Source organism: Poecilia reticulata, chromosome 16, assembly GCF_904066995.2.
Source record: "Poecilia reticulata chromosome 16, P_reticulata-male-v2, whole genome shotgun sequence".
NCBI lineage: Eukaryota > Metazoa > Chordata > Actinopteri > Cyprinodontiformes > Poeciliidae > Poecilia > Poecilia reticulata.
The window spans coordinates 17,035,145-17,060,916 of NC_088845.1; the positions used below are offsets into that span (position 1 = coordinate 17,035,145).

Genomic DNA, 25,772 nt, shown 5'->3' on the forward strand with positions numbered 1-25,772 from the left:
GCAGGACTGAAACCTGACCCAGCAAACTGTAGCTCTTTCCTCTTCCTTCCTTCCCTTCACTCCTTCATTGTTCAGAGCTGGTAAGCGTGATAATCCAATTGGCTGCCGTTCTGTTGCCTCATAATAACCCTTCCCCAAATAAACCCCCCTGCAGCCACACACACACACGCACAATACTACAGGCCCTTGGGATGTATTTTGACAGCGCATGTGTGTGTGTGTGTGTGTGCGTTACTAAAAAGGAGGCCTAGGAAGACCCCCTGCTGGGTTTTGGTATCTAATATAATAAATTAGTAATGGAGCACTCCACTCATCATAAGCTCACACACCTGACACACACATGCGGTGTCTATTTTATACACAAACTGGTGGAAGGGACTATAATGTACAGATAGTAGAAAGAAACATTCTCATTGGAAAAAAAGTTTGTCGTCGTTTTCAGTGCTTTTGCTTTATAATATCACACAGACCTACCCGGCAATTTGGAGGGAGTCCAGGGAACAGAGTTTGGCACGTATCCCTGTCTGGTTGCGGTGACAACGAGCGGCGTCCCAAGGCGGTAAGGGAAGCGCAAATATGTGTTGCCATCAGCTGACGAGGTTTCTGTGGCTACAGAAGTGTGATTGGCGAAGAGCTGTATGGTTGCTCCGAGCAAGGGCTGCTGAGTGCTGGCGTCACTCAGATGAACCTTCAGAGTCACTTCTGTGGACGCAACAACAAAACAGTCCAGTCAGAGCGCAGCATCTACAGTCTAAATCATAGTGAAAATTGAGTGATATATGGGTGAAAAACATAGAGGTGTTATAATTACAGTCATCTAAAATACCATCGTCTCATTATCTGGGCTTAGTTTCTGTGCCAGACGTTTGGCCTCTAATCCACATCCCAGAAAATGAGAGCTGTCTGACCATTTTCTGGGCCTGAGCCAATGGCACTTCCCCTCCAACACAATGGACCATTTCCCTCTGTCAAAGAAGCCTTGGACCAGATGGAAAAACAGCTGCCTTTATAAACAACTCTAATGGAAGTATGGAATAAAACTTGCTACATCACCATAGCGGTACCAGTAATATGAGTATATAAATAGATATTTTGCTACACTCTGCCGAGCAGCAATGCAACATGGAGGGCTGATTGCCTCGCATGTGGCTCCTCTGGAGTGTCGTAAAAGAGTCAAGCTGATTTAGATGTTCAACTGGTTAGTCAGAGCATAAAAACTGTTTGCGACTGCTTTTGATTAGCACTAAGATCAATATTTCAGCTTTCCAACTTTTGAGTGTTGTGTAAACAGAGTGAATAATTTCACTTTTTGGAAGACTGCGTGTTTGTTGACTGCCAACAAATTTAGCAAATCTTTTTTGGCCGTCGGCCGGGAATCTAAAACAACAACAACTGGAGGGTAAAAAATAAAAGTACTAAATTATTTTCACTTCCCTTTAAGAACTTAATAAACTGTTGCTCCTTGTTTTTAAATAGCAAACTAAAAAAAAAAAAAGGAAGATGCAGGATGGAAGCATTACAAACAAAAATTTAAAGTATTAATTTCTAGATGCCCATTTCTAGAAGTAATATAGTAAAGTACTATCACTCTTATTGGCGTTTTCTACTTTAAAGGATTATCTGTCAATAAAGAGTCACTTCATTTTTTCATCACCACATTAATCATATCTTCAACTTTATCATATTTGGTCACATTTCAACCACAACCCTCAATGTATTTTAATGGGACGATATGTGCATAACTGTGAAGGGAAAAACATCATGCATGGTTTTCACCTTTTTGCACAAATCTGAAAATTATGCTCAGCCCTATTTACTCTCACACCTCTTTGAAATCTAAGTGCAGCTAATTGCCTTGATTAATCAGCCAATTAGTAATTTAATATGAGAATAGTCCTCAGTACAAATCCAGCCATTCTGTGAAGTTTGTTGGAGAACTTTAGGGAACAAACAGCATCATGAAGACCAAAGGACACAGCAGACAGATCAGAGAGAAAGTTGTTTAAAGAAAGGTTGGGTAAAAAAGCAATAACCCAAGTTTTGAACATCCAACAGAGCGTAAATCTATCATCAACGGTAGAGCTGCACAATATATTGAATCAAGTCTGTCATCCCGCATTTGGAAAAGACTGCTTGGAGGCAAAATTTGGTTGACTGCTACTGCTCAAGAGACAAGCGTTTGATCGGTGGACTGGGCTTTCTCTACTCTTGATGTCAAACCCAGATGTGGATTTTTGTGACAAGCATGGTAAGGTTCATGAAGAGCATAGATGACATCACAACAAAAGTAAAAAATGAGGAAAATATGAGTTTTTCATAAGACAGATCATCCTCACAATGTTAAAAAGCAACAATGTTGGAGTTGAATATCTTCCTAGGATGATGCAGTCCTACTTTAATCTTTCTAAAACATGGCGGTCCACTTAAACTGACAGGAGAAGAAGTCTGGTAACTCTGGAGTAGCTTAGTTGGGAAAATCTGTTGACATTGTCATTTACAGACAGTGTGTGTGTGTGGAGATAACCAATACCGTACATTACTCTGAATACACCATCCAAAATTGACGGTGAAAATTCTGGACAATACTGGATGAAAATCTGTTAGATGATACAAAAGACTTGAGCCTGGGGCACTTTGCCTTTCACCATGACAGAAACCCAAAACATAAAACCAGATTATACTTTGGATGAAAGTATAATTGTTTGACAGAGTTGTACAGTTAAAGTCCAGATCTAAATTCCTTTGTGAATCTATGGCTAGACTTAAAAATTGATTTCCAGATGCTCTTCATTTAATCTGACTAAGCATGAGCTATTTTTGGATCAAATAACGGGCAGAAATCTCCATGTGTGGATGTACAAAGCAGGTAGAGACATTCCCCAAAAGACTTCAGTATCTGTTATTGGAGCAACAACAACAACAAAAAAAGGTCCTACAAAATACTAACTTTTCAAGTATATTTTTGACATAAAGTATAAGGTCTAATCTTCAAATATCTTTTATGGGACAATTGTATTTATCTGGAAATGCACAAAGTTTTAAGGGGCCAAATCAAACAATGCTTCGCGTTTGCTTTAAAATAACCTTCAGGTCAGTACGAGTTATTTCTTACAGCAAAATGAGGACAACGTAATGACAGTTAGTTGGACTTTTACTTTGCATTTTATCTTCAAATCCTGCTTGTTCCTTTCATACAACAGAGCCAAAGGTGGTTTGGTTTAAAAATACTCAACTCAAATATTCGAATCACATGCTGAAACCAAACATTCAGTTTATCCTCATGGCCCAGAGGTACGACAAAAACAATCTTAGTAGAAAAACACTATATTTTTCACAAACGCACAAAGCCGCAGTCCTCCAGTCTTCGTTACATGACAAGAAGGACCCAGTCTGACCCATGGCGACCTCTCACTTACAGCTAAAAGGTTCCTCCACCTCTCCGTCTTCACTAAACCGTGTTCACTCCCCAGAGCTCTCTGAAGCTGGATTTTGTCATAACTCCCTCTTGAAGCCCCACCCTCAGCGACACACACACACCAACACATACCTATCCTTGACTAGACATGTTCCCCACCCCCCACTCAGGGATCCTCTGGTCAGTGGGAAACCACTCTGTCGATATGGAGAGGAGAGTTCAGCCACAGTGCAGGCTCCACCTAACAATAGTTTCTCTGCCGGAGAGAAATGGGTGGAAGGTAACTGGTGCTTAGTGCGAGGCCAGATTTGGCAGAACAGTGTGTCAATCTCACACTGAACAGATGATTATCCTCCAGAGTGAAGATCTGCTTCAAGTCTTTACCTCATTCTCCTTTATTATATCACTACCACTCTAATGCAAGCCTGGATTTAACCCCCCCTCAACAAGAAAGTCTTCACTGCCTTTTATGACCTCACGTCCTGTCCCACTCCCACAGATATGCTGCTAGGGGTACCAGCTGTGTTCACTTAAAAAAGAAATACTCCCCTGAGAGAGTCGGGCTTAAATCACAAGTACAAATCCAACAGTCTCCTCCCAGAGCTCATCCAATAAATCACTACTGAGGTGACATCATGGTTAAACAAGCTAAGAGTCTCCCTTCTTTACTCCAACACACAGAAAAAAAAGGAGGCGATCAGTCTGGTCCAAGCCTCTACATTTCCAAATCTGCCTCTTCTTTTTCACAGACTTCCTATCTGTGGGTGGAAAACAGAGGCATGAAAACGTTTGATCTGACCAACGCTGCGATCTCAGATTAATTATCACCTACGACGGCAGTCAAAGCAGCAGGGCGGCTCTCTGTTTGGATGCAAGCAGAATCAATGACCACACAGAGTGCAGGAGGAGGACAGAATGCATGTGCATATTTACTCATGCTACACCTTGGATTACGTTTTGGAGAGGCCATTCATTGCAGCACCTTTCACCAGAGGTGTAATGAGCTGGTAATGGATGGTATGGCTGGCCTCCACTGGGTGTGTGAAATATTTAGATGCAGTTCCAAATGGGGGAAGAGAAAATGTTGTCTTGCTTGCACACAACACTTAGCGTAATAATAGACTCACAAGGACTCACTGGTGTAGCATAATTAGTGGTTATCTCACCACTAGGGGTCAATTGAGGTTTTAACAACCAAACACTGATTTCTTGAAATATAACCTCGTATCTGGTATTTATAGAAGTTACTCACAGGGCTTTAAATATATTGTATTGGATAAATTATCTATATTTTACGGCAATTCTCTGTTAGTACAGCAAACATTTGCATGTTCGATGAATAACTTTCACTTGTGGGTTCGTTGAAATTCACCAAAAAATGGGGTGGTGACCAGAACCTGATAGATTTCAGTGTGACTAGCCAGACGGAAACTCAAAAATCAGATCAGTGAAAGCACTGCATTAAGAGCTACAGATTGTACTGAGAACAATCTTCAGTCAAGAAGACGTTATTGAGAGAAGACTACATGTAGAAGCTCCAAAAAAGGAAACTTTTATTTCTCCACATGTCAAACTGTGATTCATTCAGGTTACAACTAACAAAATGCTAAAGGAGGTTTCAAGTGTCAACTTTGACATGATTTCATCCATGTTTTGAAATAACCATTTCAACCCACCAAATCCCCTTATTTTTCTTGTCTTTTACAGGAATCCCCTGATGTTGCCTCTTCTCTTATTACGAATAATTATTGACCACTCAACGTTGAAGATGTAAAGTCTATTGTTGTTCTTTAATATATAATAAAGACAATCTGTTATTCTCAAAGAAATGCCAATTCACGTTTTCTGATAAACCTTTAAAATTCAGATAACCAATTACAAATCATGCAAAACAAACCACACCAGGTATTAAGAGAGTGTAAAAATGTTATACTGAGGTTTTAAATAATAGTTTTAAAAAATTAGTCAAATATCATAGCAAATAGTTTCACCACTTTAGCACAGAACAGTAACCTGAAAAAGGGCCAATTCATCATCTCAATTAGAAGCACATGGATAATTAGAAAAACATCCTGCAGTCATGTGAGAAGAGTTAAAGAGCAGAAGACGCCTTTCACTGCATCCTCTGCTGTTATTCTGCAGACACTACGCAGTATGATGGCTATATTCATACTGAAATATTAATAATTAAATTCAACATTTGAACTGTTGAAATGTAATCGTGTAACTGCATCACTGGGTTAACTTCTTCAACCACAACAAATATATCACCAATACCGAAAAGAAAACGAGGAGCTTGGAAAAAGTGAACAACAAAAACAGGCACCTCCAACTTTATTGGCATGTCCAGCACCTCTACCGTAAAAATACTTAAAATTAAAATATCTTCTACTGCATTAGCATAAGTTCTAACTGGATATTTAATAAGTAGACAACCTTTAATTTAAAGTAAATTTCTTCATTGGGGGGAGGATTGATTTGCTTTTACAAATAAATCAAGACAAAAATTAAGCTTTTTTGTTAAAATAATAATTTTTTAAAAAGCATAATATCAAACTGAAAACAAATTTCTACAACCATAATGACAAAGATATTTCATAGTATAAATTAAAAGACTGAATAAAAATTTACCTCATTTACAGTGACTGATCCAATTCAAGAGCAGTACCACCAGTGAGTACTGGTCGTCTCACAATAAATGGATATAACATAGACAACTGGGGTGTGTAACAAAGTCACCAGTGTCTGAAAGGTCTAATCAATGGTTAATCAGTACTGGCTACCATTACAGCATAAAGACTAAAGAACACTCAAAGCAAAGCAGACAAAGGACTATTGAAAATCTCTAAGACACTGAACATGCCATCATTGAGAAATGGAAGAAAAATGTGTAAATCTACCTAGATCAAACCGAGTGACAATCCAAGATGGAGACTAGTGAGAGAGGATTTACAAGCTTCAGCAACTGAAATGAGAGATGCAAGAACTATTGCCTGGGTTCTTCACCAGTCAAGTGACAGTGGCAACGACAAAGACACTGTTAAAGAAAACTCAAAGTTTGACTAGTTTGCCAAACAGCATGTGGGAGACTCCATCGTCATCTGGATGAAAGTTCTTTAGTTTTCATCAAACCGTATTTGCGGCAGATGTATTGCTGTCTAAACTCCATCACCAGCAAGTAAAGATGCTCTGCTTCAAGTCACAACCTAAGATGTGTGACTTCATGTGAAAAGAGCATGATCTTTGGACTGACGAGACCAAAATTGCGCTTTCTGGCCATGAGACGAGGTTATGCATTTGCTGGACACCAAACTCTGTACATCACCACAAACAAACCATCCCCACTGTGAAGCAGAGTGGTGGAGGTATCATGCTGTGGGGATGCTTCTCAGCAGCATTTCTTGGAAAGTAATAAAAAATAAATAAATAAATAAAAAAAAATGGTAAAATGTCCAAGAGCTCAACAATTTACTGATGAATGTTGAAGAGTTATTTCTGTTTTAACAGATGTAAAACTTTTAAACAAAGTCACTTCCTGTTTCGCTGGGGGGGGTGATGAGGCACAGAGAGGCCAGTTTCTCTAAAAACATTAATTAAAATGGGAAAGACACTATAAGATGGCATTCAAGTAAGGCATATTATGATAATGCATCACCATAAATCATAAAATGACTTCAGTAATAAAAAATGTCCTATTTATACAGGTCCAAAAGTCCACTCATCTATAATTAAGACGTTTAGCAAAAAGGTTTGGACAAATAGTGATATTATGCTTTGCACTATATCAAGTTTGTTTTCAGTTCCACTTTAAAAATATCCATTTCTAATAACAAACATTGAGTGGCTTTTTTAGGAAATAATTGATCTTTTTAAAATGTGGACAGTCTGACACTGGACAGGAAGCACAGATAAAAAAGTGTGGAAAGACGCAAACAGGCATAAATCCCACCTGATATCACAAAATTTCCTAACATCATGCAGCCCAACAAAACATTTATAAGTTACTTTCCATTACGTAGATAAATAATTTCTATCAAGCACCGCATTTCTTTCTGTCCTTGCTTAGACTTTTTCCTTCAGTCAATTGTGCATTTTGTTGCTTTATTACATAGTTTTCTCTTTAAAAATCACAAGCAAAGGCTTATGCTTTGTAAGGGGTGAAAAAAGTGAATATTTTATAGTAGACTTCAACAGAGTAGACGACTCCATGACATACAAAATTATTCCAGCTTCTTTATTTTTAAGCCCTCCACAAAAAAAGTGAGTCTGCTCGTCTGGTTGGCTTCTTATAAATTGCAGGGTCAGTGCTGCTGTTTACTTGCAAAGTAACAAATGTCAATATGAAAAAGGAACAAACAAAATGGGAGGACAGCATCTTATGTGCCAGCATGGACCAAAGTTGACAATGCAAAATATACACAAATCCCATGTTTAAATAAGACAGCGCCACTACTGCAGGTATAAGGAATCAAGCTAGAGTCGGGTCCAGACTGCTATTTTTACCTTCCTCTGGATTTAAAGGTAATGCCAGCCTCATTAACGCACCAGGAGGGGGAGATAATTAGATTACGTCATCAGACTAAAGAGCAAATGGACTCTCTTCAGTTCCCGTCAAAACACAGTAAGGCTAAAAGGTCACCGGCCTAATCTTTAAATGCACCGCTCTTAATGCTCTGACACATGCTAGTCCTCACACCAAGATCTAGTGCTCTAATTGCCAGGCTTTGTTAGATGGTGACGATGTGATTTGGTTTGTCTCCATCACAAAATGTTTCTCCGTTAAAGGATGCAACACCACCACGCCTCCTCCGGGCAGCAGTAACGTAAACGAGATCTATATCTGCAGGGAGAATGTCTGTCTGGCTCCACTCATCCAGGCTGCTTGCATGATACGTCAGGATGAATGCCGAGTATCGACCTGAGCTCGCTCTCCTTTGAGACAACTAAAGGTCAGTCTGAGCCAAAGTGAACACCAGAGGAGCAGAAAACAAGAGAGCCGAGGACAGAATGAACTTAAAAGTTTCACAATCTTGAAAATTATCAGGATTTTTATTATTATTATTATTATTTTTTTTTGCATCTCACCTTCAGTCAGCAGCTTAAAGGAAAACTTGTCTCCACTACAAACTCTTGGCTTATTTAAAGGGAAAGTAGCTGTATGTTTACATTTACAATCCCTCTGTAAAAACAAGTGCTGAGACAGGCCCAAATGTAGGCCAGCCACATCAGTAAGTGAACACAGACAACAGCGACGTGTGTGTGCTTGTGATGATAAATAAAAGTGATGAGTAAAACAGATGTGATTCCATGTTACTAGCTACTATGACAGGGCAGCTTTGAAGTTAGCAACTGGATGAGATAACAACAGATAACTGGGATTTATAGCCGCTTTAAATCTTTGCTGGGCTTTGCTTTGTGCGGTGAAAAGACACCATGACAGATCTGTTTATTGTACAAACCTGCCAGAGAAGGCAGGGTTATGTTCACTTTACACATCCACTTTGAGACATCTGTAGCTGCTCTTATCGGCACTGCTGAAGTGCTTAACACTCACCTTCAACCCATTTCATAATCCTGTTTTCTGTTATCATATTCTCTGCAAATAACAGTGAATAAATAGAATTTTAAGACTATTCCTATGGAGTAAGCTACTAGCATCTACATCCAGGTAAACACCTTAATTTAGGAGAGCTTGTTCATAAAACTCAGCCATTTTTGGTGCCTATTTCAGTATTTGAGATATCACAAAATAAAAAATGCCAGTAGGGTTGATGTCAGTCCAGGAGGAACTGAAAGAACAATCATAAGTCTGCTAAAATGTTTGCAGCAATTTGTTTATTAAGTCTTTCATGTATTTTTACTGTTCAGCGGTGATTCGCTTAATTATTTTAAAATGTGGTGTGAAGTTTTGTTTTTGTGAATTTTAACTATAAAGTTACTAAATATAGTTTGAATAAAGTAAAAAAAAATTTCATTTTGGACAATGACAAAAACTAAATCTCACATGAAAACAACACAGAAACCTTACTTTGTGGAGAGAAAAAAAACATTTTCACTGAATGTTTTATTTTGTTTTGTAGCATTTTGGCTTGGCTTTGCTTTTTAAGTTTACATACACTGTTGTTAAAAATAACTCAAACTCACATTAAAAATAATCATATTGTAGCATAATTTTAATGCATCACTCAACATGAAATTTATTTTATTATGCTGCATCCAGATATGTAAAAACAAAACAACAAGAACAAATCACTTGGCTGTCAATTGCGAAAAGTAAAATAATCATTTAAGTGAGCATATCAATACATAAAAACCAACGATTAAAGAAATATTTTTGTTCTTTTATCTCTTACATAAATTTGTGCTTTAAAATAATAAATTAACTTAAAAATAGTAGAAATGGTTCTATATCTATTGTTATTTTTGTACTGTTTCAATATTTCAACCCACAGATTAAAAAAAACAAACAACAAAAAATAAAAACACTGAAAAAAAATTAAAGACCGGGAACCTGAACTGGTTTAAATTTGGTCACGCTCACTTTTAAAGGTAATATAGTAACTTTCTTACACCTAAAGCATGCAATATAAATTTTGAAACACTTGAAATACAGTGCACTATAATTTAACACAAAGAAGAGCGTTAAAATTGTTTACTTGCGAAAAACAAGGCTAACTTAAAAAGACAAATCCCAACAGCTGGAGTCATCTTTAAATTATATTGAGGTTTCCAGATTTTAAATTTATATATTCCCCAAGGTTAGAGTGAATTACTAAATTATGGGTTTAATCTCATAGTATATTATCACCACTTTAAATATGGTAAACTTCTTGTTTCAGTGTGTTTCCAGCTAACATGCTAACGTTAGCTTGGTTAGATTCCCCCTCAGCATCCGAGCTGACTAGCGGCTCCGCTAGCCTCTACGGCGGCCAGCTAGCCTTCCTTTCTGACCGCACAAACAAGCAAAACATTAAATTAACTTTTTTTTACCTTGCGACGCTGTGGCCTCCGCTGAGGTTTTGGCTGCAGCTCTGAAGGTAAGGTATCCCAAAAGGCAGAGCACAGTTGCAGCGGTCCGATTCCAGTCCACAACCCACATCATTGCAGATGTTAGTATCAAAGCAAAACGGCTCAAGAAACAAAGTAGAAACCAAACGTTTGGACTTTAAAAACTCACAGCAGGTCAACAACTGCGTTTATTCCGCAAAAAATGCGACACCCCATGTTTCTGCGGCATCAGCAGTCCTGATTTTATGCCTGGAGAGCTGTGTTTCATCTGCCCCGTCGTGCATCCCAAGCCCTTTTTTTTCTATCGACGGACCAGGGTCAGGGAGGAAGACGGCCCCATTCTTCTGAGCCTCATGCCCCAGAACAGCACCAACAGGCGGCTTGCTCCACGCGCAGCACCGCTAACATCTATGGAGGTCTACCGCCACCTACTGGTAAAGAAGCGCAATGATTTAAGCAATGATTTCTGTTCATTCCTCAGTTTATATGTAAATTCACTAATTGAAAAGCACTGGATCTAAAGCTGTTTAATTAAGAAGCAAATGAAACTTGACAATATTTTTAATTTAAAATCTTATTTTATTTATTTTTCTAACGGAGTTATTTATGGTGATTCACTTTGACGGTCAAGAAATAAATTCATTCACAATATGCTTCAGCAAAGGGATATGTAATGTTTTAAATTTGAAACACTTTTGTACAGATTTTCACATTTATTTTATTATAAATGTAGACATTTTACATATATGTTAATATTTCTTAATGTACTTTAACATTTCATATAATCTCATGATTATTAAGGTCAGTCTCAGTTTTTCTATTTATTTATTATCAGATCAGATGGATGGATAGATGTTACTTATGCTATATACTGTCACACAGATAGATCTACAATAAAACATAATTAAAATATGATTTTCTTGAAAATGTAAAAGTTAGTGTTTTGTTATTGTTGAGGATTTTGTATACATTGCAGAACCTTCTCAATTCTGCTGTGTATTAAGTATTCTTTGCCTATCATGTTCTATAAATGTACTCATGTAAAATCCATACATAATTAGTATAGAAAACATTGACACAGTAAAAAAAAGAATAGGATGTAGTCTGTAACGTGACGGATGTTTTTAATAATCTTCTCTATGTTTTCACAAAAGAATGGCATATAAACTATTTATGGAAAACCAAAGCCAAACATTTTATTTTATAGATTATTTTTGCGCCCAAAAAACAGGCTTTAAAGGTAAAAGAAGATCAAAAACTCAGCTCATATGGACATGTGATTTATCTTGACATTGAATAATGATTTAGGAGACAAAACAGGAACATTGCAATACATTTTGATGTGTTGTTGCTTTTTCATTTTTCAGTTTTACCTTCTAAATTTCAAAATACAAAGTATGTTTTAAAAAAACACGCAGGGTTTGTTATCATTTATGTTCCATCAGGACACCTTTAAGTTTATTCCAAAGATAATCCAAGCTGATAGCTCATAAAATCCCCACTAACCACTGCTAATAAATCACTAAAATCTACGGTACTGTCCTGGTTCTGATTGGAAGAAACGTGTTTGGACAAAAAAGCTGGTAAAACTAGGTGGCGCTGAGGAATGTTGCTTGTTCACCTTTCAGATCTTCCTTATTTAGCGTTGTCTTGTTAAATGAACATCTTCATGTTTGATTAATGCGCAGGCCAAATAATGTGGGTCACAATGATACACTAATCTGAATGAGGCATGTCTAGTGAAATGCTATTAATTATCTGTCTTACTTCATGGCAAGAGCAGGCAGGTTTCAATGATGGTGTGTCTAAATTAGCTCATAACACCTCGAATATAATCCTGCATACTTAGATTAAGCTTGATTTTTATTATTTTGGTCATGTTTTGCAAAGTCATCCAATGTTTTTCTAATGTGATGGTTGATTTCTCCTGAACTCCTATTGTCACATGTTCACCTGTAAACTCCCTTTTTGGCCACACCTATAAAGAAAAGCTGATTGTTAGTGAGAAGCTGTCGCAGAGAGGTGAAACAAAACCTCACCTCTCTGCTTTCCCAGGAGGCAACGGGGGTTTTCTAGTTGCTCTTGTTTTTTAGGCTAGTTTAGCGTTGACTGTCAGTAGAAGGAGAGTGGGATCATGGGGATCTGGAGCGAGAACGGGATCTGGATGAAGGGCTCTACTGTCATAATCTTCTTTCTAAACACTGTTAACGTCATCTGTCTAGGTAAGAATGACCTTTGCTCAAACTAAACTATAAAGTTAAATGTTGTTTATTAAATGTTGTGCTCTGGATGTTATTTCATTCATGAGATATGTGTTAGTGTATGCAAAATTTTACAAAATAATGTTTAAAAATAGGAAGCACGTGTTTTTCTTCTGTATCCAATTTAAGTATTCATTTCCTCTTTGTTGTTTTTCAGTTCCCCATGAAATGACATATTTTCTGGGCTGCTTTGAGAATGGCAGCACTGCGATACAATTTGAATTTGATGGCGAGGAAATGTTATATGTCGACTTCCAAACAGACGAGGTAGTTTACACCGTACCCACCTTCATTGATCCTGACCCTAGCCAGGTTTTAGCTGGTTTGAGTATCCTGCGTGATGCTCATGATAACAAGGAACTGTGTTCAGGAATACTAGGTGTGTTGAAATACAAAGATAAAGCTCCACAAAAAGAAGGTAAGAAACCCTAACATTAGTTTTATGTGATAACAATATTGATAAAATGCTGGTGAAACTTTGGTTTGTTCTTTGACGTTCTTTAGACGCTCCGAACTCCATGATCTACCCCTCTAGAGAGGTAGAACCTGGTGTAGAAAACAGCCTCATCTGCTTTGTGAATAATTTCTATCCACCCTCCATAAAAGTCAGCTGGACTAAAAATGGCCACCCACTCTCAGAGGGGGTGTCACTCAGTCGATATCACCCCAATAATGATCAAACCTTCCGCCAGTTCTCAACTTTGACCTTCACACCTAGTGAGGGGGACATTTACTCCTGCACTGTGGAGCATCCCGCCCTGGAGACGCCTACAACAAGAATCTGGGGTAAAGAGCTTTATTATATATGCAAAATGTTATTCTGACAAATAAAGTCTGTTTATGTCAATTTTTATATTTATTAATTTTCTCTACAGAAGCAGAAATCATCAAAAAGGATGAAAGTCTTTGGCCTGATATTTACTGTGGAGTTGGTCTTGGTGTGGGCTTGTTGGGAATCACAGTCGGAGTGTTTTTCATTGTCAAGAGTCAAAATGTAGCATAAGTTTTTAGTTTGTACGTAAAGTTTATTACTTTGTGTTTAGTTTCTTAGTTTATTCTTGTGTTTTCTTCATTGCACATTTAAATTTAGTTGTGTTAGACCAGTCTCATTCTTTTACAGTGAGTTTATAGTTTTTTGAGTCTCCCATTTGTACTTGGAACTTGGAAAATCCGACTTCCCAGTCGAAAAAATCAACTGGAACGCCCCTTGGAGTCGGGCTTCCCACTAAAAGAATAGGAGAAACTCCGACTACCCCTGGTTAGGATTTTAAGACCAACTTTGTGTTTCAATCTGGCACACATTTATTTTACAATACACACTCGTAAGAAGAGTCCATCTAAAATCATTGTTACATGTAGTGCTTGCAACTCTAAGCTGAACAATTTAAAAGTGGTATTTTCTTATGGAAAGTAAAGCTTAAAACAATATTTTTAAGACATGCCATATATTTTGTATACTGTTTGAAAACAAAATGTTGTACACCGCATCAGATGTCATTTTTAAATTTACTAAACACTGTATATTTTAATAAACAAAACATGTTTAGATTTGTGTTTTCTCCTACACTGACGTCTGCTTTGAGTGTTAAGCTGTAAGTCATGTTTCTATCATGGTTTGAAGGGATGTTACCCATAAGGATCATGATGAAGAACGACACAGTTAAATGGAAAAAAGAAACATACACAAACTGGTGGAAATAGAGAAAGAGACGACGAGAAACAAATGAACGACATGAGGAAGGGCAACAGGAGAGTCAAACACTTGATTATTCCTTACATTTAGACTTTAAACAACTAACAACAGGGCCGTGCAGAGACCACTAAAGGGGCAGGTGCTCAAAAAAAAAAAGGGCACATCCAACCATATTTTAGAATAGAAGCCTCTCAGCATTCAAAGTTTAATAAACAATGATAAATTACAAAATTGTGAGATATACAATCAAAGCTAAGGAGAATCTCTACATAGAGCATACAACTATGCATATGTAAGATATTTTATTAGTAATTTCTTTCTGCAGGTCTGATGGGAGATTTTAACATAGGGGGAACGGTATCTGATGGCCGTATTTCACCCATCAGATACCGTTCCCCTTGTTTTAAAGTGGGGGAACGGTATCTGATGGGTGAAATACGGCCATCAGATATTGTTCCCCCACTGTAAAACAAGGGGAACGGTATATGATGGGTGAAATATGGCCATCAGATACCGTTCTCCCACTTTAAAACAAGTGGAATGATATCTGATGGGTGAAATATGGCCATCAGATACCGTTCCCCCACTGTAAAACAAGAGGAACGGTATCTGATGGGTGAAATATGGCCATCAGATACCGTTCCCCCACTTTAAAACAAGGGGAACGGTACCTGATGGGTGAAATACGACCATCAGATATTGTTCCCCCACTTTAAAACAAGGGGAACGGTACCTGATGGGTGAAATATGGCCATCAGATACCGTTCCCCCACTTTAAAACAAGGGGAACGGTATCTGATGGGTGATTTTAACATAGGGGAAACGGTATCTGATGGGTGAAATATGGCCATCAGATATCGTTCCCCCACTTTAAAACAAGGGGAACGGTATCTGATGGGTGATTTTAACATAGGGGGAACGGTTTCTGATGGGTGAAATATGGCCATCGGATACCGTTCCCCACTTTAAAACAAGGGGAACGATATCTGATGGGTGAAATATGGCCATCAAATACCGTTCCCCCACTGTAAAACAAGGGGAACGGTATCTGATGGGTGAAATATGGCCATCAGATATCGTTCCCCCACTGTAAAACAAGGGGAACGGTATCTGATGGGTGAAATATGGCCATCAGATACCGTTCCCCCACTGTAAAACAAGGGGAACGGTATCTGATGGGTGATTTTAACAAAGCGGGAACGGTATCTGATGGGTAATATCGAGCATTAAAATACATTGCCCTGTTTTTATTTCATAAATATATATGTGTATATATATATATATATATATATATATATATATATATATATATATATATATATATATATATATATATATATATATATGATGCAGGTGCTCAAGCAACCCCAACCCACGTGCCTGACTAACAACATAGATTGACATTAACAGAATTGGAGAACAAAAAGTGTTTACGGATTGGCAAGAACGCCACGCCTGCACTGAAAAAGTGACATTGGTAAATTTGTTTCTGTACTTCCTCATTGCTGATCAGAACCAGTTAGAGCTCAGTTGGATCTCTGTTGCCAACCTGACAGGATGGCTCAGGCTCAGGGCTGCTCTGGTTTCCTGGTACTTTTTCTGACATTTTCACCAGGAGGTAAGTAAGTTTGAGCTAAAGCAGTTTGTATTTTTTATTACTTTCTAACTACAGTTTCTTCTGTGTGGTTCAGATGTAAAATGTGTTTCTGTAATTATTGAGCATTCGCCATTTTAATAAAAATATTTCCTCATTTTTAGGCGCTTTCTATTTGTATGTGATGGAACGGTGCCAGTTTAGCTCAACTGACGGTCATGATGCCGTGTTACTGGATCAGTTTTACTACAACAAAATTCTGGAAGGACAATACAACAGCACTGTAGGAAAAGTGATTGGATACACAGAAAGAGGTGAAGAATATGCCACTTTTCTAAACAATGATACTGAGTTTATTAAGCACGAGATATGGAAAACAAACCTCTGCAAAAGAAATACTCCACTGGCACAAAAACTACTAACAGCAGGTGAGCATAAGGCAGCACAAGAAAAATCAAAGTGATGTATTTTTCTGGATGAAATACTCATCTCTGGATTGAATATAGTCTACTGAATTTTTTTGTTTTGTCCATGTTTTCTAGTGGAGCCATATGTTTGGTTGAGGTTAGTGAAGGCGCAGTACAGTCAACATCAGCAGATGCTCGTCTGCAGCGCGTACGACTTCTATCCAAAGCAAATCAGGGTGACGTGGCTGAGAGACGGAAAGGAGGTCACATCTGATGTGACATCCACTGACGAGCTGCCCAATGGGAACTGGCTGTATCAGATCCACAGCTACCTGGAGTTCACGCCTAAACCTGGAGAGAAGATTACCTTCATGGTGGAGCATGAAAGCCTCAAAGAACCGAAGCTTTATGACTGGGGTGAGAACATCTGCATGCAGGCAGAAAATGTAGTAACACTTTATTGGAAGGGGTGCATAAGACTGACATGACACTGTCATAAACATGACATAACACCTGTCATGAACATAAAAAAGTCCTTATGAATATTTATGACTGTTGTCATGAAGTGTCATTCGGTAAATAACACTTTTAATGCAAAGTTTGCTCTAAAAGTTGCATTGAAAGTCCATTAAAAATGCTAACCTTGCATGATTTTGTAAATTATGATAATTTAATGCAAAGTTGGCACTTTTAATGGACTTCCAATGCAACGTTTAGAGCAACTTTGCATTAAAAGTGTCCTAATTTACTGAATGATACTATGACAACTGTCATAAATATTCATGAAGGCTTATTCATGTTTATAACAGTGTTATGTCAGTCTTATGCACACCCCTTCAAAAAAAGTGTTACCGATAATGTTTATATGAAAAAAACATTTTATGCCCAAAGAGTCAGAGGTTATTCATCTAGATTGTCTTCTTTATGAAAACACTTCAATGATGAGCACCCTAAATATAATGATAGTCATTTGATGACTGTAGTCAAGCCATAAAGTTTGTGTTTAACTGAGGTGCAGGGTTTAGCTTCCTCTCTAAATTCAAAATCTTCTTTGTTTCATAAGGTGGTAAATGGATAGATGAATGCATAGATGGGAGCACTGGCATAAATCTGAAACCAGACATTGAAACAAGGATCATTTCTGTCTAACTTAGTGTTTATGATGAATCTGATTTCAGAGCCGGAGTCGGATTCAAAGTGGAGTAAGATTGCTGTTGGCTCAGCAGGGCTGCTGCTCGGTTTGCTGTTTTCTGTTGCTGGCTTCATCTATTACAAGACAACATCAAATGGTGAGACAATAGTTCACTTTAAACTTAAAAAACACTTTTACAACTGACTTCAGTATCTAAATTATATCCATGTTTAAATCAATTTTATGGAAACATTTTCTAACCTTTTTTGGTGTTTTTTTTTTAAAACCCAGGACGGGTGGTGGTGCCTACAACAGAGGTGAGTTTTAGTCTCTTTATCTGTCCTGTGTGTACCTTTATACACCTGATTATAACTTTATTTATTTGTTATCTAGAATGTATGTCCAGAAGAAACCCTTTAGGCTGCAGGAATGTTGAGAAGCCCCACACACATCTATCAACCACCGGAAACTGTTCTTAATCCCACATTTGATAGGAACTCGAAAGAGGGAACATATGACCCCTGTCCTGGCCTCACTTCACTGGCTGCCTGTATATTTTAGCATTCATTTTAAAATTCTTATGTTTGTTTTTAAATCACTGCATAATCTTGCCCCGGCTTACCTCTCTGAGCTTCTTCACCCCTACATACCCTATCGGTCTCTCAGGTCCGCAGATCAGCGGCTCTTGGAGCGAGATCCAGAAGGAAGCTCAGAGGTGACCGGGCTTTCTCTGTCATGGGCCCTAAGTTATGGAACGACTTGCCTTTGCAGGTTAGAGAGACCCCTTCACTGTCCACTTTTAAAGCTCGTCTTAAAACCCATCTATTTTACTTGGCTTTCAGCTCCAGCGGGATCTTTAAATTGTATGTTTGTTTTTAAACTGTAAGAGTTTTTATTTTTTCATTATTATTTTTTTTATTGTTATGTAGTGTTTTAATGTACAGCACTTTGTATCAGCTGTGGTTGTTTTAAAGTGCTTTTTAAATAAAGTTGGTATTGTATGGTATTTGAGAGACTTCAAGCCTTCGTATGCCTGAAATTTTTTTATTTTGCCTTTTACACATTTCTGCAGACAAACACTAATATTGCAACAAAAATATTTTATGCTGTACTAAAACACTATTGTAAAACAGCAATAAATAAACCTGTTCTTTGCCATTTTCTTCCAGTTCATCACTGGGATGATACAAATACTATATTTAAATGATACAAATTTAAATATAGTAAACTGTTACAATCTTCAAATATTTGGGTTATGATTTTTATTTGTGTTTTTTTTTGTCATTCCCTTGTTCATTTTGTTTGTTAGGTCTTGCTATATTCTGTTCATGTCTGTATTCATTATTGTCAGAAGGGTGTTGTCATAAAATTTATTACTTTGTGATTAGTTTCTTAGTTTATTCTTGTGTTTTCTTCATTGTACATATGAATTTAGTTGTGTTAGATCAGTCTTGTTCTTTTACAGTGAGTTTATAGTTCTTTTTGAGGCTCATATTTGTAGTTGGAAATCAGAAATTCCGACTTCCCAGTCGAAAAAAAATCAACTGGAACGCCCCCTGAAGTCGGTCTTTCCACTAAAAGAATAGGAGAAACTCCAAAGCTTGGAAAAAGAGTCCATCTAAAATCATTGTTACATGTAGCACCTCCATCTCTAAGCTGAACAAATTCAAAGTGGTATTTTTTTATGGAAAGTAAAGTTTAAAACAATGTTTTTAAGAGATGCCATATATTTTGAACATTTAACACCGCATCAGATGTCATTTTTACATTTATAGTTTACCTCAGGATTTCGTGGCTTAATGCAGGAGTATGCAGTTATTATGTTTTTAAATGGCCACTAAGAAACTGAGATTGTTGTGGAGAACTGGACCACTTCCTAAATACATCTTTCAAATATATAATTGGAATATGAATATAAAAAAACTGTAAACACTATATATTTTTTTCATCCTTATTTAAAAACAAAAACACTAAAAATGTTTAGATTTGTGTTTTCTCCTACACTGACGTCTGTTTTGAGTGTTAAGCTGTAAGTAATGTTTCTATCATGGTTTGAAGGGATGTTACCCATACTATGAAGGATCATGATGAAGAAAGACACAGTTAAATGGAAAAAAGAAACTTACACAAACTAGTGGAAATAGAGAAAGACGACGAGAAACAAATGAGCGACATGAGGAAGGGCAAGAAGAGAGTCAAACACTTGATAATTCCTTACATTTAGACATTAAACTACTAACAACATAGATTATTTGACATTAACAGAATTGGAGAACAAAAAGTGTTTACGGATTAGCAAGAACGCCATGCCTGCACCGAAAAAGTGACATTGATAAATTTGTTTCTGTACTTCCTCATTGCTGATCAGAACCAGTTAGCGCTCAATTGGATCTCTGTTGCCAACCTGACAGGATGGCTCAGGCTCAGGGCTGCTCTGTATTCCTGGTGCTTTTTCTGACATTTTCACCAGGAGGTAAGTGACTTTAAGCTAAAGCAGTTTGTATTTTTTATTACTTTCTAACTACAGTTGCTTCTGTGTGGTTCAGATGTAAAATGTGTTTCTGTAATTATTGAGCATTTGCCATTTAAATAAATATTTTTCCTCGTTTTTAGGCGCTTTCTATTTGTATGTGATGGAACGGTGCCAGTCTAACTCAAGTGACGGTCATGATGCCGTGTTACTGGATCAGGTTTACTACAACAAAATGCTGACAGTACTATACAACAGCTCTGTAAGAAAAGTGATTGGATACACAGAAAGAGGTGAAGAATATGCCACTTTTCTAAACAATATTCCTAAGTTTATTAAGCACCAGATATGGAAAACAAATCTCTGCAAAAGAATTGCTCCACTGGCACAAAAACTACTAACAGCAGGTGAGCATAAGGCAGCACAAGAAAAAATCAAAGTGATGTATTTTTCTGGATGAAATACTCATCTCTGGATTGAATTTAGTCTACTGAATTTTTTGTTTTGTCCATGTTTTCTAGTGGAGCCCTACGTTTGGTTGAGGTTAGTGAAGGCGCAGTACAGTCAACATCAGCAGATGCTCGTCTGCAGCGCGTACGACTTCTATCCAAAGCAAATCAGGGTGACGTGACTGAGAGACGGAAAGGAGGTCACATCTGATGTGACTTCCACTGACGAGCTGCCCAATGGGAACTGGATGTATCAGATCCACAGCTACCTGGAGTTCACACCTAAACCTGGAGAGAAGATCACCTGCATGGTGGAGCATGAAAGCCTCAAGGAACCGAAGCTTTATGACTGGGGTGAGATGATCTGCATGCAGGCAGAAAATGTTTATATGAATAAACCATTTTATACCCAAGGAGTCCTTTCTAAATTCAAAATCTTCTTTTTTTCATAATGTGGTAAATGGATAGATGAATGCATAGTTGGAAGCACTGGCATAAATCTGAAACCAGACATTGAAACAAGGAGCATTTTAGTCTAACTTAGTGTTTATGATGAATCTGATTTCAGAGCCGGAGTCGGATTCAAAGTGGAGTAAGATTGCTGTTGGCTCAGCAGGGCTGCTGCTCGGTTTGCTGTTTTCTGTTGCTGGCTTCATCTATTACAAGACAACATCAAATGGTGAGACAATAGTTCACTTTAAACTTAAAAAAAAACACTTTTACAACTGACTTCAGTATCTAAATTATATTCATGTTTAAATAAATTTTATGGAAACATTTTCTAACCTTTTTTGGTGTTTTTTTTTTAAACCCAGGACGGGTGGTGGTGCCTACAACAGAGGTGAGTTTTAGTCTCTGTCCTGTGTGTACCTTTATACACCTGATTATAACTTTATTTATTTGTTATCTAGAATGTATGTCCAGAAGAAACCCTTTAGGCTGCAGGAATGTTGAGAAGCCCCACACACATCTATCAAGCATCGGAAACTGTTCTTAATCCCACATTTGAGAGACTTTAAGCATTCGTATGCCTGAAGTTTTTTTATTTTGCCTTTTACACATTTCTGCAGACAAACACTAATATTGCAACACATTTATTTTATGCTGTACTAAAACACTATTGTAAAACAGCAAGAAATAAACCTGTTCTTTGTCATTTTCTTCCAGTTCATCACTGGGATGATACAAATGCAAAGTCATTGTGTTTCGTTTTAAAAACCTTTAATGTCAAGATACTGCCAAACAATCCACATCACTATCTAAACCAATCTTCTGACTAATTTGAAATCAAATGAACAAATTACACCCTTTTTAAGAAAACAACCATACGAACAAGATTAATAATTAAAATTAATTTTAACCTTCTGTGTTTGTTTAACTTTCTAGTAACTGTGTATTTTACATTATACATATTATTATCAAATTAAATTAAAAAACACTGAGCTTGGAGTCTTAGTTCACTAGCCAACACGTCAGTGAAGTGATTAAAACACAGGGAAACCAGCAGGAGAGAAGTGGCAGCTGTTTTTGCTTCTTGGCAGGTACAAATATTTTATATTAATAGGTCACAGAGTGCCTTAAAACCATTCAACCACATTTTTGTTTTTTTACGTTTTACAATTTTTACATCTGATCTAATGTTTTTGATGCCTTTTGCAAGCTCATGTAAAGTTGAATTATCACTTTTTTGGTTATGTTTGCCACATTCTGGGGTTCAGTATTTTTTTTAACTATTATGGTGTTGTAGAAAAAATAGGGCCAAGCATGGTTAAGTGAAAATTACTGTCAGGTTTGCTATCTACCATATTTATGAGAGCCACAAGATTAAATGATTATCTTAAAAGCTTTGCCAGCAAACAGATAACACACCTGTTTTATAGAATCAGTAGAAGGAAAAAATCATTAAGAAAACAATCTGAGGCTATGTGGATCTACTGAAGAAAATTTGTATGGAAAAAACATCAGCATGTTGAGTAAGACAAATTTCCCTCTGACAAAAAATAACATCATGAAATTACACTACCTTCAAACTATTAAAGTCATAATGTTTTACACTTGTAGTAAAAGCTTTCCACCACATTGGTCACATGTTTCACTGTAAAATCCAGCGTTGGCAACGGCTACAAAGAAAGGCGTGCCATCCACCAGACAGAGATATCTTCATTTACAAGCTGCAGGTCCGACATGAAGTGCTCTGCTCTACTTGTCTTCATTCTCGACTCCTATTTTGTCTTCTCTCAAAGTAAGAACCGTTTAGTTTTTTGTTCAAATAAAAGCTAAATGTTTTGTTGAATTTTAAATTCCACAGTATTGTTTTTCAGATCCCCATGAAATAACCTATTTTGTGGGCTGCTTTGATGATGGCAGCACCGACATACAGTCTGAGTTTGATGGTGATCAGATTTTATACATTGATTTCCCAAAGAAGGAGGTTGTGTTCACTGTGCCGCCCGTTATATCTCCTGATCCACAACAACTTTTGGGTGGATTTCATATCCTAAAAGATGCTCTGGATAATCAAAAAATGTGTCCACCTATAGGGGAATTGGTTGAACATGAAATGAAACCCGTGTCTGAAGAAAAAGGTAAATAAATCTCAACAGTCATTTTCTCTTTTTCCATAGCTGATAAAATGCTGATGAAACTTTTCCTGTCTTTTGACGTTCTATAGACCCTCCAGACAGCATGATCTTCCCCTCTAGAGAGGTAGAACCTGGTGTAGAAAACAGCCTCATCTGCTTTGTCAATAATTTCTATCCACCCTCCATCAAAGTCAGCTGGACTAAAAATGGCATCCTGGTTAGGAGGGGAGTGTCTGTCGGTGACTACTCTCCTAATAACGATCAAACCTTCCGCCAGTTCTCAACTTTGACCTTCACACAGAGTGAGGGGGACATTTACTCCTGCACCGTGGAGCATCCCGCCCTGGAGACGCCAAAGACAAGAATCTGGGGTAAATGCCTTATTTTTTTCATGCGATATGATGAAAACACAATGTAAATATTTCAATATGGCAAAGCTGATCTATGATATTTAATTTTTTCTTTTACAGAAGTTGAATTTTACAACACAGATCCAAGTCTTGGTCCAGCCATTTACTGTGGAGTGGGTTTGAGTCTGGGAGTGATGGGGATCACTGTGGGAGTGTTTTTTATTGTCAAGGCACAACAAGCGAACTGATTTATCTGATGTTAAAGATGATTAATATGGAAGGTGGAGTAAAAAAATGCATATATTCATATAACAACTTGAATAAAAAAAAATCACACTGCACAATTTATCACCTTTAAACTATGTAGCATTTCTCTTGAACTTGCTTTATCAGACGTAAAGCCTGCATATTTGTAAGTATTTTAGTGGTTATTCATCTGTTAAATCAGTTATTCAAGTTTTTTGCCATGGAGGACAAAATTATAGTTGACTAGAACCACTCACAGGTCACGTTATATTTTTATAATTTTTACAGTTTTTTACAGTTGCTTAATTGCATTTCTCAGAATTGTTGTTCAATCTTCAAATTGTTGTGTAACTTCTGCACATCAAGAAAGCAGTTTCTGGTTCCTTTGGGCAAGTTGCAAAGGTATTTGGATATCCAGGCAAGTGATTAAGTACAATTTTCTGCTTTTTCCTACATTTTTAATTGCCTTTGTCATGTTGATCAAAATGTATTATATGGGTCTCTGTTGAGTGTCTCAACCTACACAACATTTAAGCAAAGGTTTGTAGGAGAGGTCTTTACATGCAAAATGCTTGAACAAGATGTGAAAATATGTCAAGCGTATTTTTAGTTCCATTATGGATTTTTTTTATTTTTTATTTTTACTGAACTTATAAATTGCTCCCAGATGCTTAAATGTGTTAAACATTAGATCAACCAATAATAAACTAGTTTTCTGAAACAACTCAAAGTTACCATGAATCATCACATTCCGGAAATGCACTGAGAAAAACCGAAAACAAAAAACTGGTAGCGTTGTGATTTTTTTAAATTGTTTTACATGCTCAAAAATAAACTGAACATGCAAAAAAAAAATAATTATTGAGTTGTCTGACTTTTATTGCTCATGGTAGATCTAAAACTTAGAGAAGGGTTTTGTACACAAAGCAACTTCAGAGTTTTGCTCTTAATCATTTAAGCAATTTTATTCCAGAGTGTGGATACCAGATTTCTCATATGTATGTTAATACCTGCTGATATTTAGCTTTAAAACAAAAAAGGAAAGGAAAGGAAAGGCCATAATCTTGATCAACAGAATATGTTTTAGTTTGTTCTTAATAAAAAGAGCAGTGGAATGGTGTATTGGTCAATGTCTTTAGATTTAGGTTTAATTTATTCCTTTTGAGAAATTTTAAGCCGTCTTCATATTGTGAGATAGGTCATGTTCTTGATTTTACAGTTCAAGCAGCTTTCCCTTTCAGGTCGGGGTGATTGCTTATTCCATTTAATATCCATTTCTTTTTGTTTAAATTATTATTATTATTATTATTATTATTATTATTATTATTATTATTATTATTATTATTATTATTATTATCTATAAGAAAGCATTTCCTTGTCCATAGTGTTGTATGTGTTGAAATAAATGATCATTTGAAATAAAACTAATAATGTAACAATGTGGACTGTTATGTTCCTATTTTCCTGATGTGTCATTTCTTTCCCCTGTCTGTATTTTTCGTTTACCACGTTTAGATATTGCGGAGTACTCATTGCTTTAGACCAACATTTAACGATATAATTTTAATGTCGGAGCAAGAAGTAGCGAAAGTTTGCAAATATGGAAAAAACTCAGAAAGTTCCATCTATTTAACAACCCTGAACAAAAATCAAATATGGAGAACCAACAACTAGCTTTATATTGTTCAAATCTAGATCTCAAGCCAGAACAACTAGAACTAACATTTAGTTTTATACTTAGTAATAGAATCAAACATGGAGGACCAACATTTAGTATTATCAAAACAATTCAGAAAAAAACCCTATTAGTTTATAAATTACTTATTCATATTGAACATTTTAGTTTTGTTGTTTTGTTTGTATTTCCTTCTAATTCTTGAACTGCTGAAAATGTGCTATATAAATAAAATTACCTCACCTTACCTTTTATATTGACTCTTTCAATGAAAGATTAACCAATGGTGAATTACCATCTCCTGACATGGAGATAAAAACAAATCCTGTTTTGATCATCAAAGGTGCCAATTGTTTAAATGTGATAAGGTGGGCAACCATCTTTTGTGTTATATTGACTTGTCAATAATTAACTTTTATTCCACCTCCTAAAATGGAAGTGGAACATGTGTTTTTATTGGTAGAGGTGCTATTCCTTTAAAATAGTAATG

At 36.8% G+C, this 25,772-nt stretch overlaps 4 protein-coding genes and 1 pseudogene across 5 annotated transcripts in view; 4 read left to right on the top strand and 1 right to left on the bottom strand.

Annotated features, from left to right (window-relative positions):
- fam171a1 (family with sequence similarity 171 member A1) overlaps positions 1-10,801 on the bottom strand; it is a 28,051-nt gene extending 17,250 nt beyond the window's left edge. The window contains exons 1-2 of the mRNA XM_008432685.3: positions 10,406-10,801; positions 475-702 (exon numbers count right to left, since the gene is read on the bottom strand). Of these exons, the coding sequence (XP_008430907.1) occupies positions 475-702; positions 10,406-10,517 (340 nt within the window). The 5' untranslated portion in view covers positions 10,518-10,801. The remainder of the gene's footprint in view (positions 1-474; positions 703-10,405) is intronic.
- Positions 7,677-18,531, top strand: LOC103478716 (H-2 class II histocompatibility antigen, E-S beta chain-like). The gene is made up of 8 exons (XM_081616904.1): positions 7,677-8,364; positions 10,740-11,224; positions 15,891-15,995; positions 16,136-16,399; positions 16,514-16,795; positions 17,557-17,667; positions 17,802-17,827; positions 17,904-18,531. The coding sequence occupies exons 3-8, from the start codon at positions 15,935-15,937 to the stop codon at positions 17,928-17,930; spliced, it is 771 nt and encodes a 256-aa protein (XP_081473030.1). The 5' UTR covers positions 7,677-8,364; positions 10,740-11,224; positions 15,891-15,934; the 3' UTR covers positions 17,931-18,531.
- LOC103478681 (H-2 class II histocompatibility antigen, A-U alpha chain-like) lies at positions 11,292-14,230 on the top strand. Its single transcript, XM_008432684.3, has 4 exons — positions 11,292-12,645; positions 12,842-13,102; positions 13,189-13,470; positions 13,560-14,230. Exons 1-4 carry the CDS (start codon positions 12,558-12,560, stop codon positions 13,685-13,687), a joined length of 759 nt encoding a protein of 252 aa, XP_008430906.1. The 5' UTR covers positions 11,292-12,557; the 3' UTR covers positions 13,688-14,230.
- On the top strand, positions 18,525-24,962 carry LOC103478679 (H-2 class II histocompatibility antigen, A-U alpha chain-like). The gene is made up of 5 exons (XM_081616905.1): positions 18,525-18,537; positions 22,538-22,671; positions 22,751-23,014; positions 23,101-23,382; positions 23,482-24,962. Exons 2-5 carry the CDS (start codon positions 22,614-22,616, stop codon positions 23,607-23,609), a joined length of 732 nt encoding a protein of 243 aa, XP_081473031.1. The 5' UTR covers positions 18,525-18,537; positions 22,538-22,613; the 3' UTR covers positions 23,610-24,962.
- On the top strand, positions 18,672-21,585 carry LOC103478678 (H-2 class II histocompatibility antigen, E-S beta chain-like; annotated as a pseudogene). The gene is made up of 6 exons (XR_014091408.1): positions 18,672-19,983; positions 20,124-20,387; positions 20,502-20,783; positions 20,998-21,108; positions 21,245-21,270; positions 21,341-21,585. The product of XR_014091408.1 is annotated as an H-2 class II histocompatibility antigen, E-S beta chain-like (transcript).
- Positions 24,963-25,772: the final 810 nt, after the last annotated feature.

Coding starts and splice junctions, on each gene's coding strand:
- LOC103478681 (XM_008432684.3), top strand. CDS start 12,558: ATGGGGATCTGGAGCGAGAACGGGATCTGGATGAAGGGCTCTACTGTC. Junction 12,646..12,841: donor TGTTAACGTCATCTGTCTAG/GTAAGAATGACC, acceptor GTTGTTTTTCAG/TTCCCCATGAAATGACATAT. Junction 13,471..13,559: donor GCCTACAACAAGAATCTGGG/GTAAAGAGCTTT, acceptor TTTTCTCTACAG/AAGCAGAAATCATCAAAAAG.
- LOC103478716 (XM_081616904.1), top strand. CDS start 15,935: ATGGCTCAGGCTCAGGGCTGCTCTGGTTTCCTGGTACTTTTTCTGACA. Junction 15,996..16,135: donor TCTGACATTTTCACCAGGAG/GTAAGTAAGTTT, acceptor CCTCATTTTTAG/GCGCTTTCTATTTGTATGTG. Junction 16,400..16,513: donor ACAAAAACTACTAACAGCAG/GTGAGCATAAGG, acceptor CATGTTTTCTAG/TGGAGCCATATGTTTGGTTG.
- LOC103478679 (XM_081616905.1), top strand. CDS start 22,614: ATGAAGTGCTCTGCTCTACTTGTCTTCATTCTCGACTCCTATTTTGTC. Junction 22,672..22,750: donor CTATTTTGTCTTCTCTCAAA/GTAAGAACCGTT, acceptor ATTGTTTTTCAG/ATCCCCATGAAATAACCTAT. Junction 23,383..23,481: donor GCCAAAGACAAGAATCTGGG/GTAAATGCCTTA, acceptor TTTCTTTTACAG/AAGTTGAATTTTACAACACA.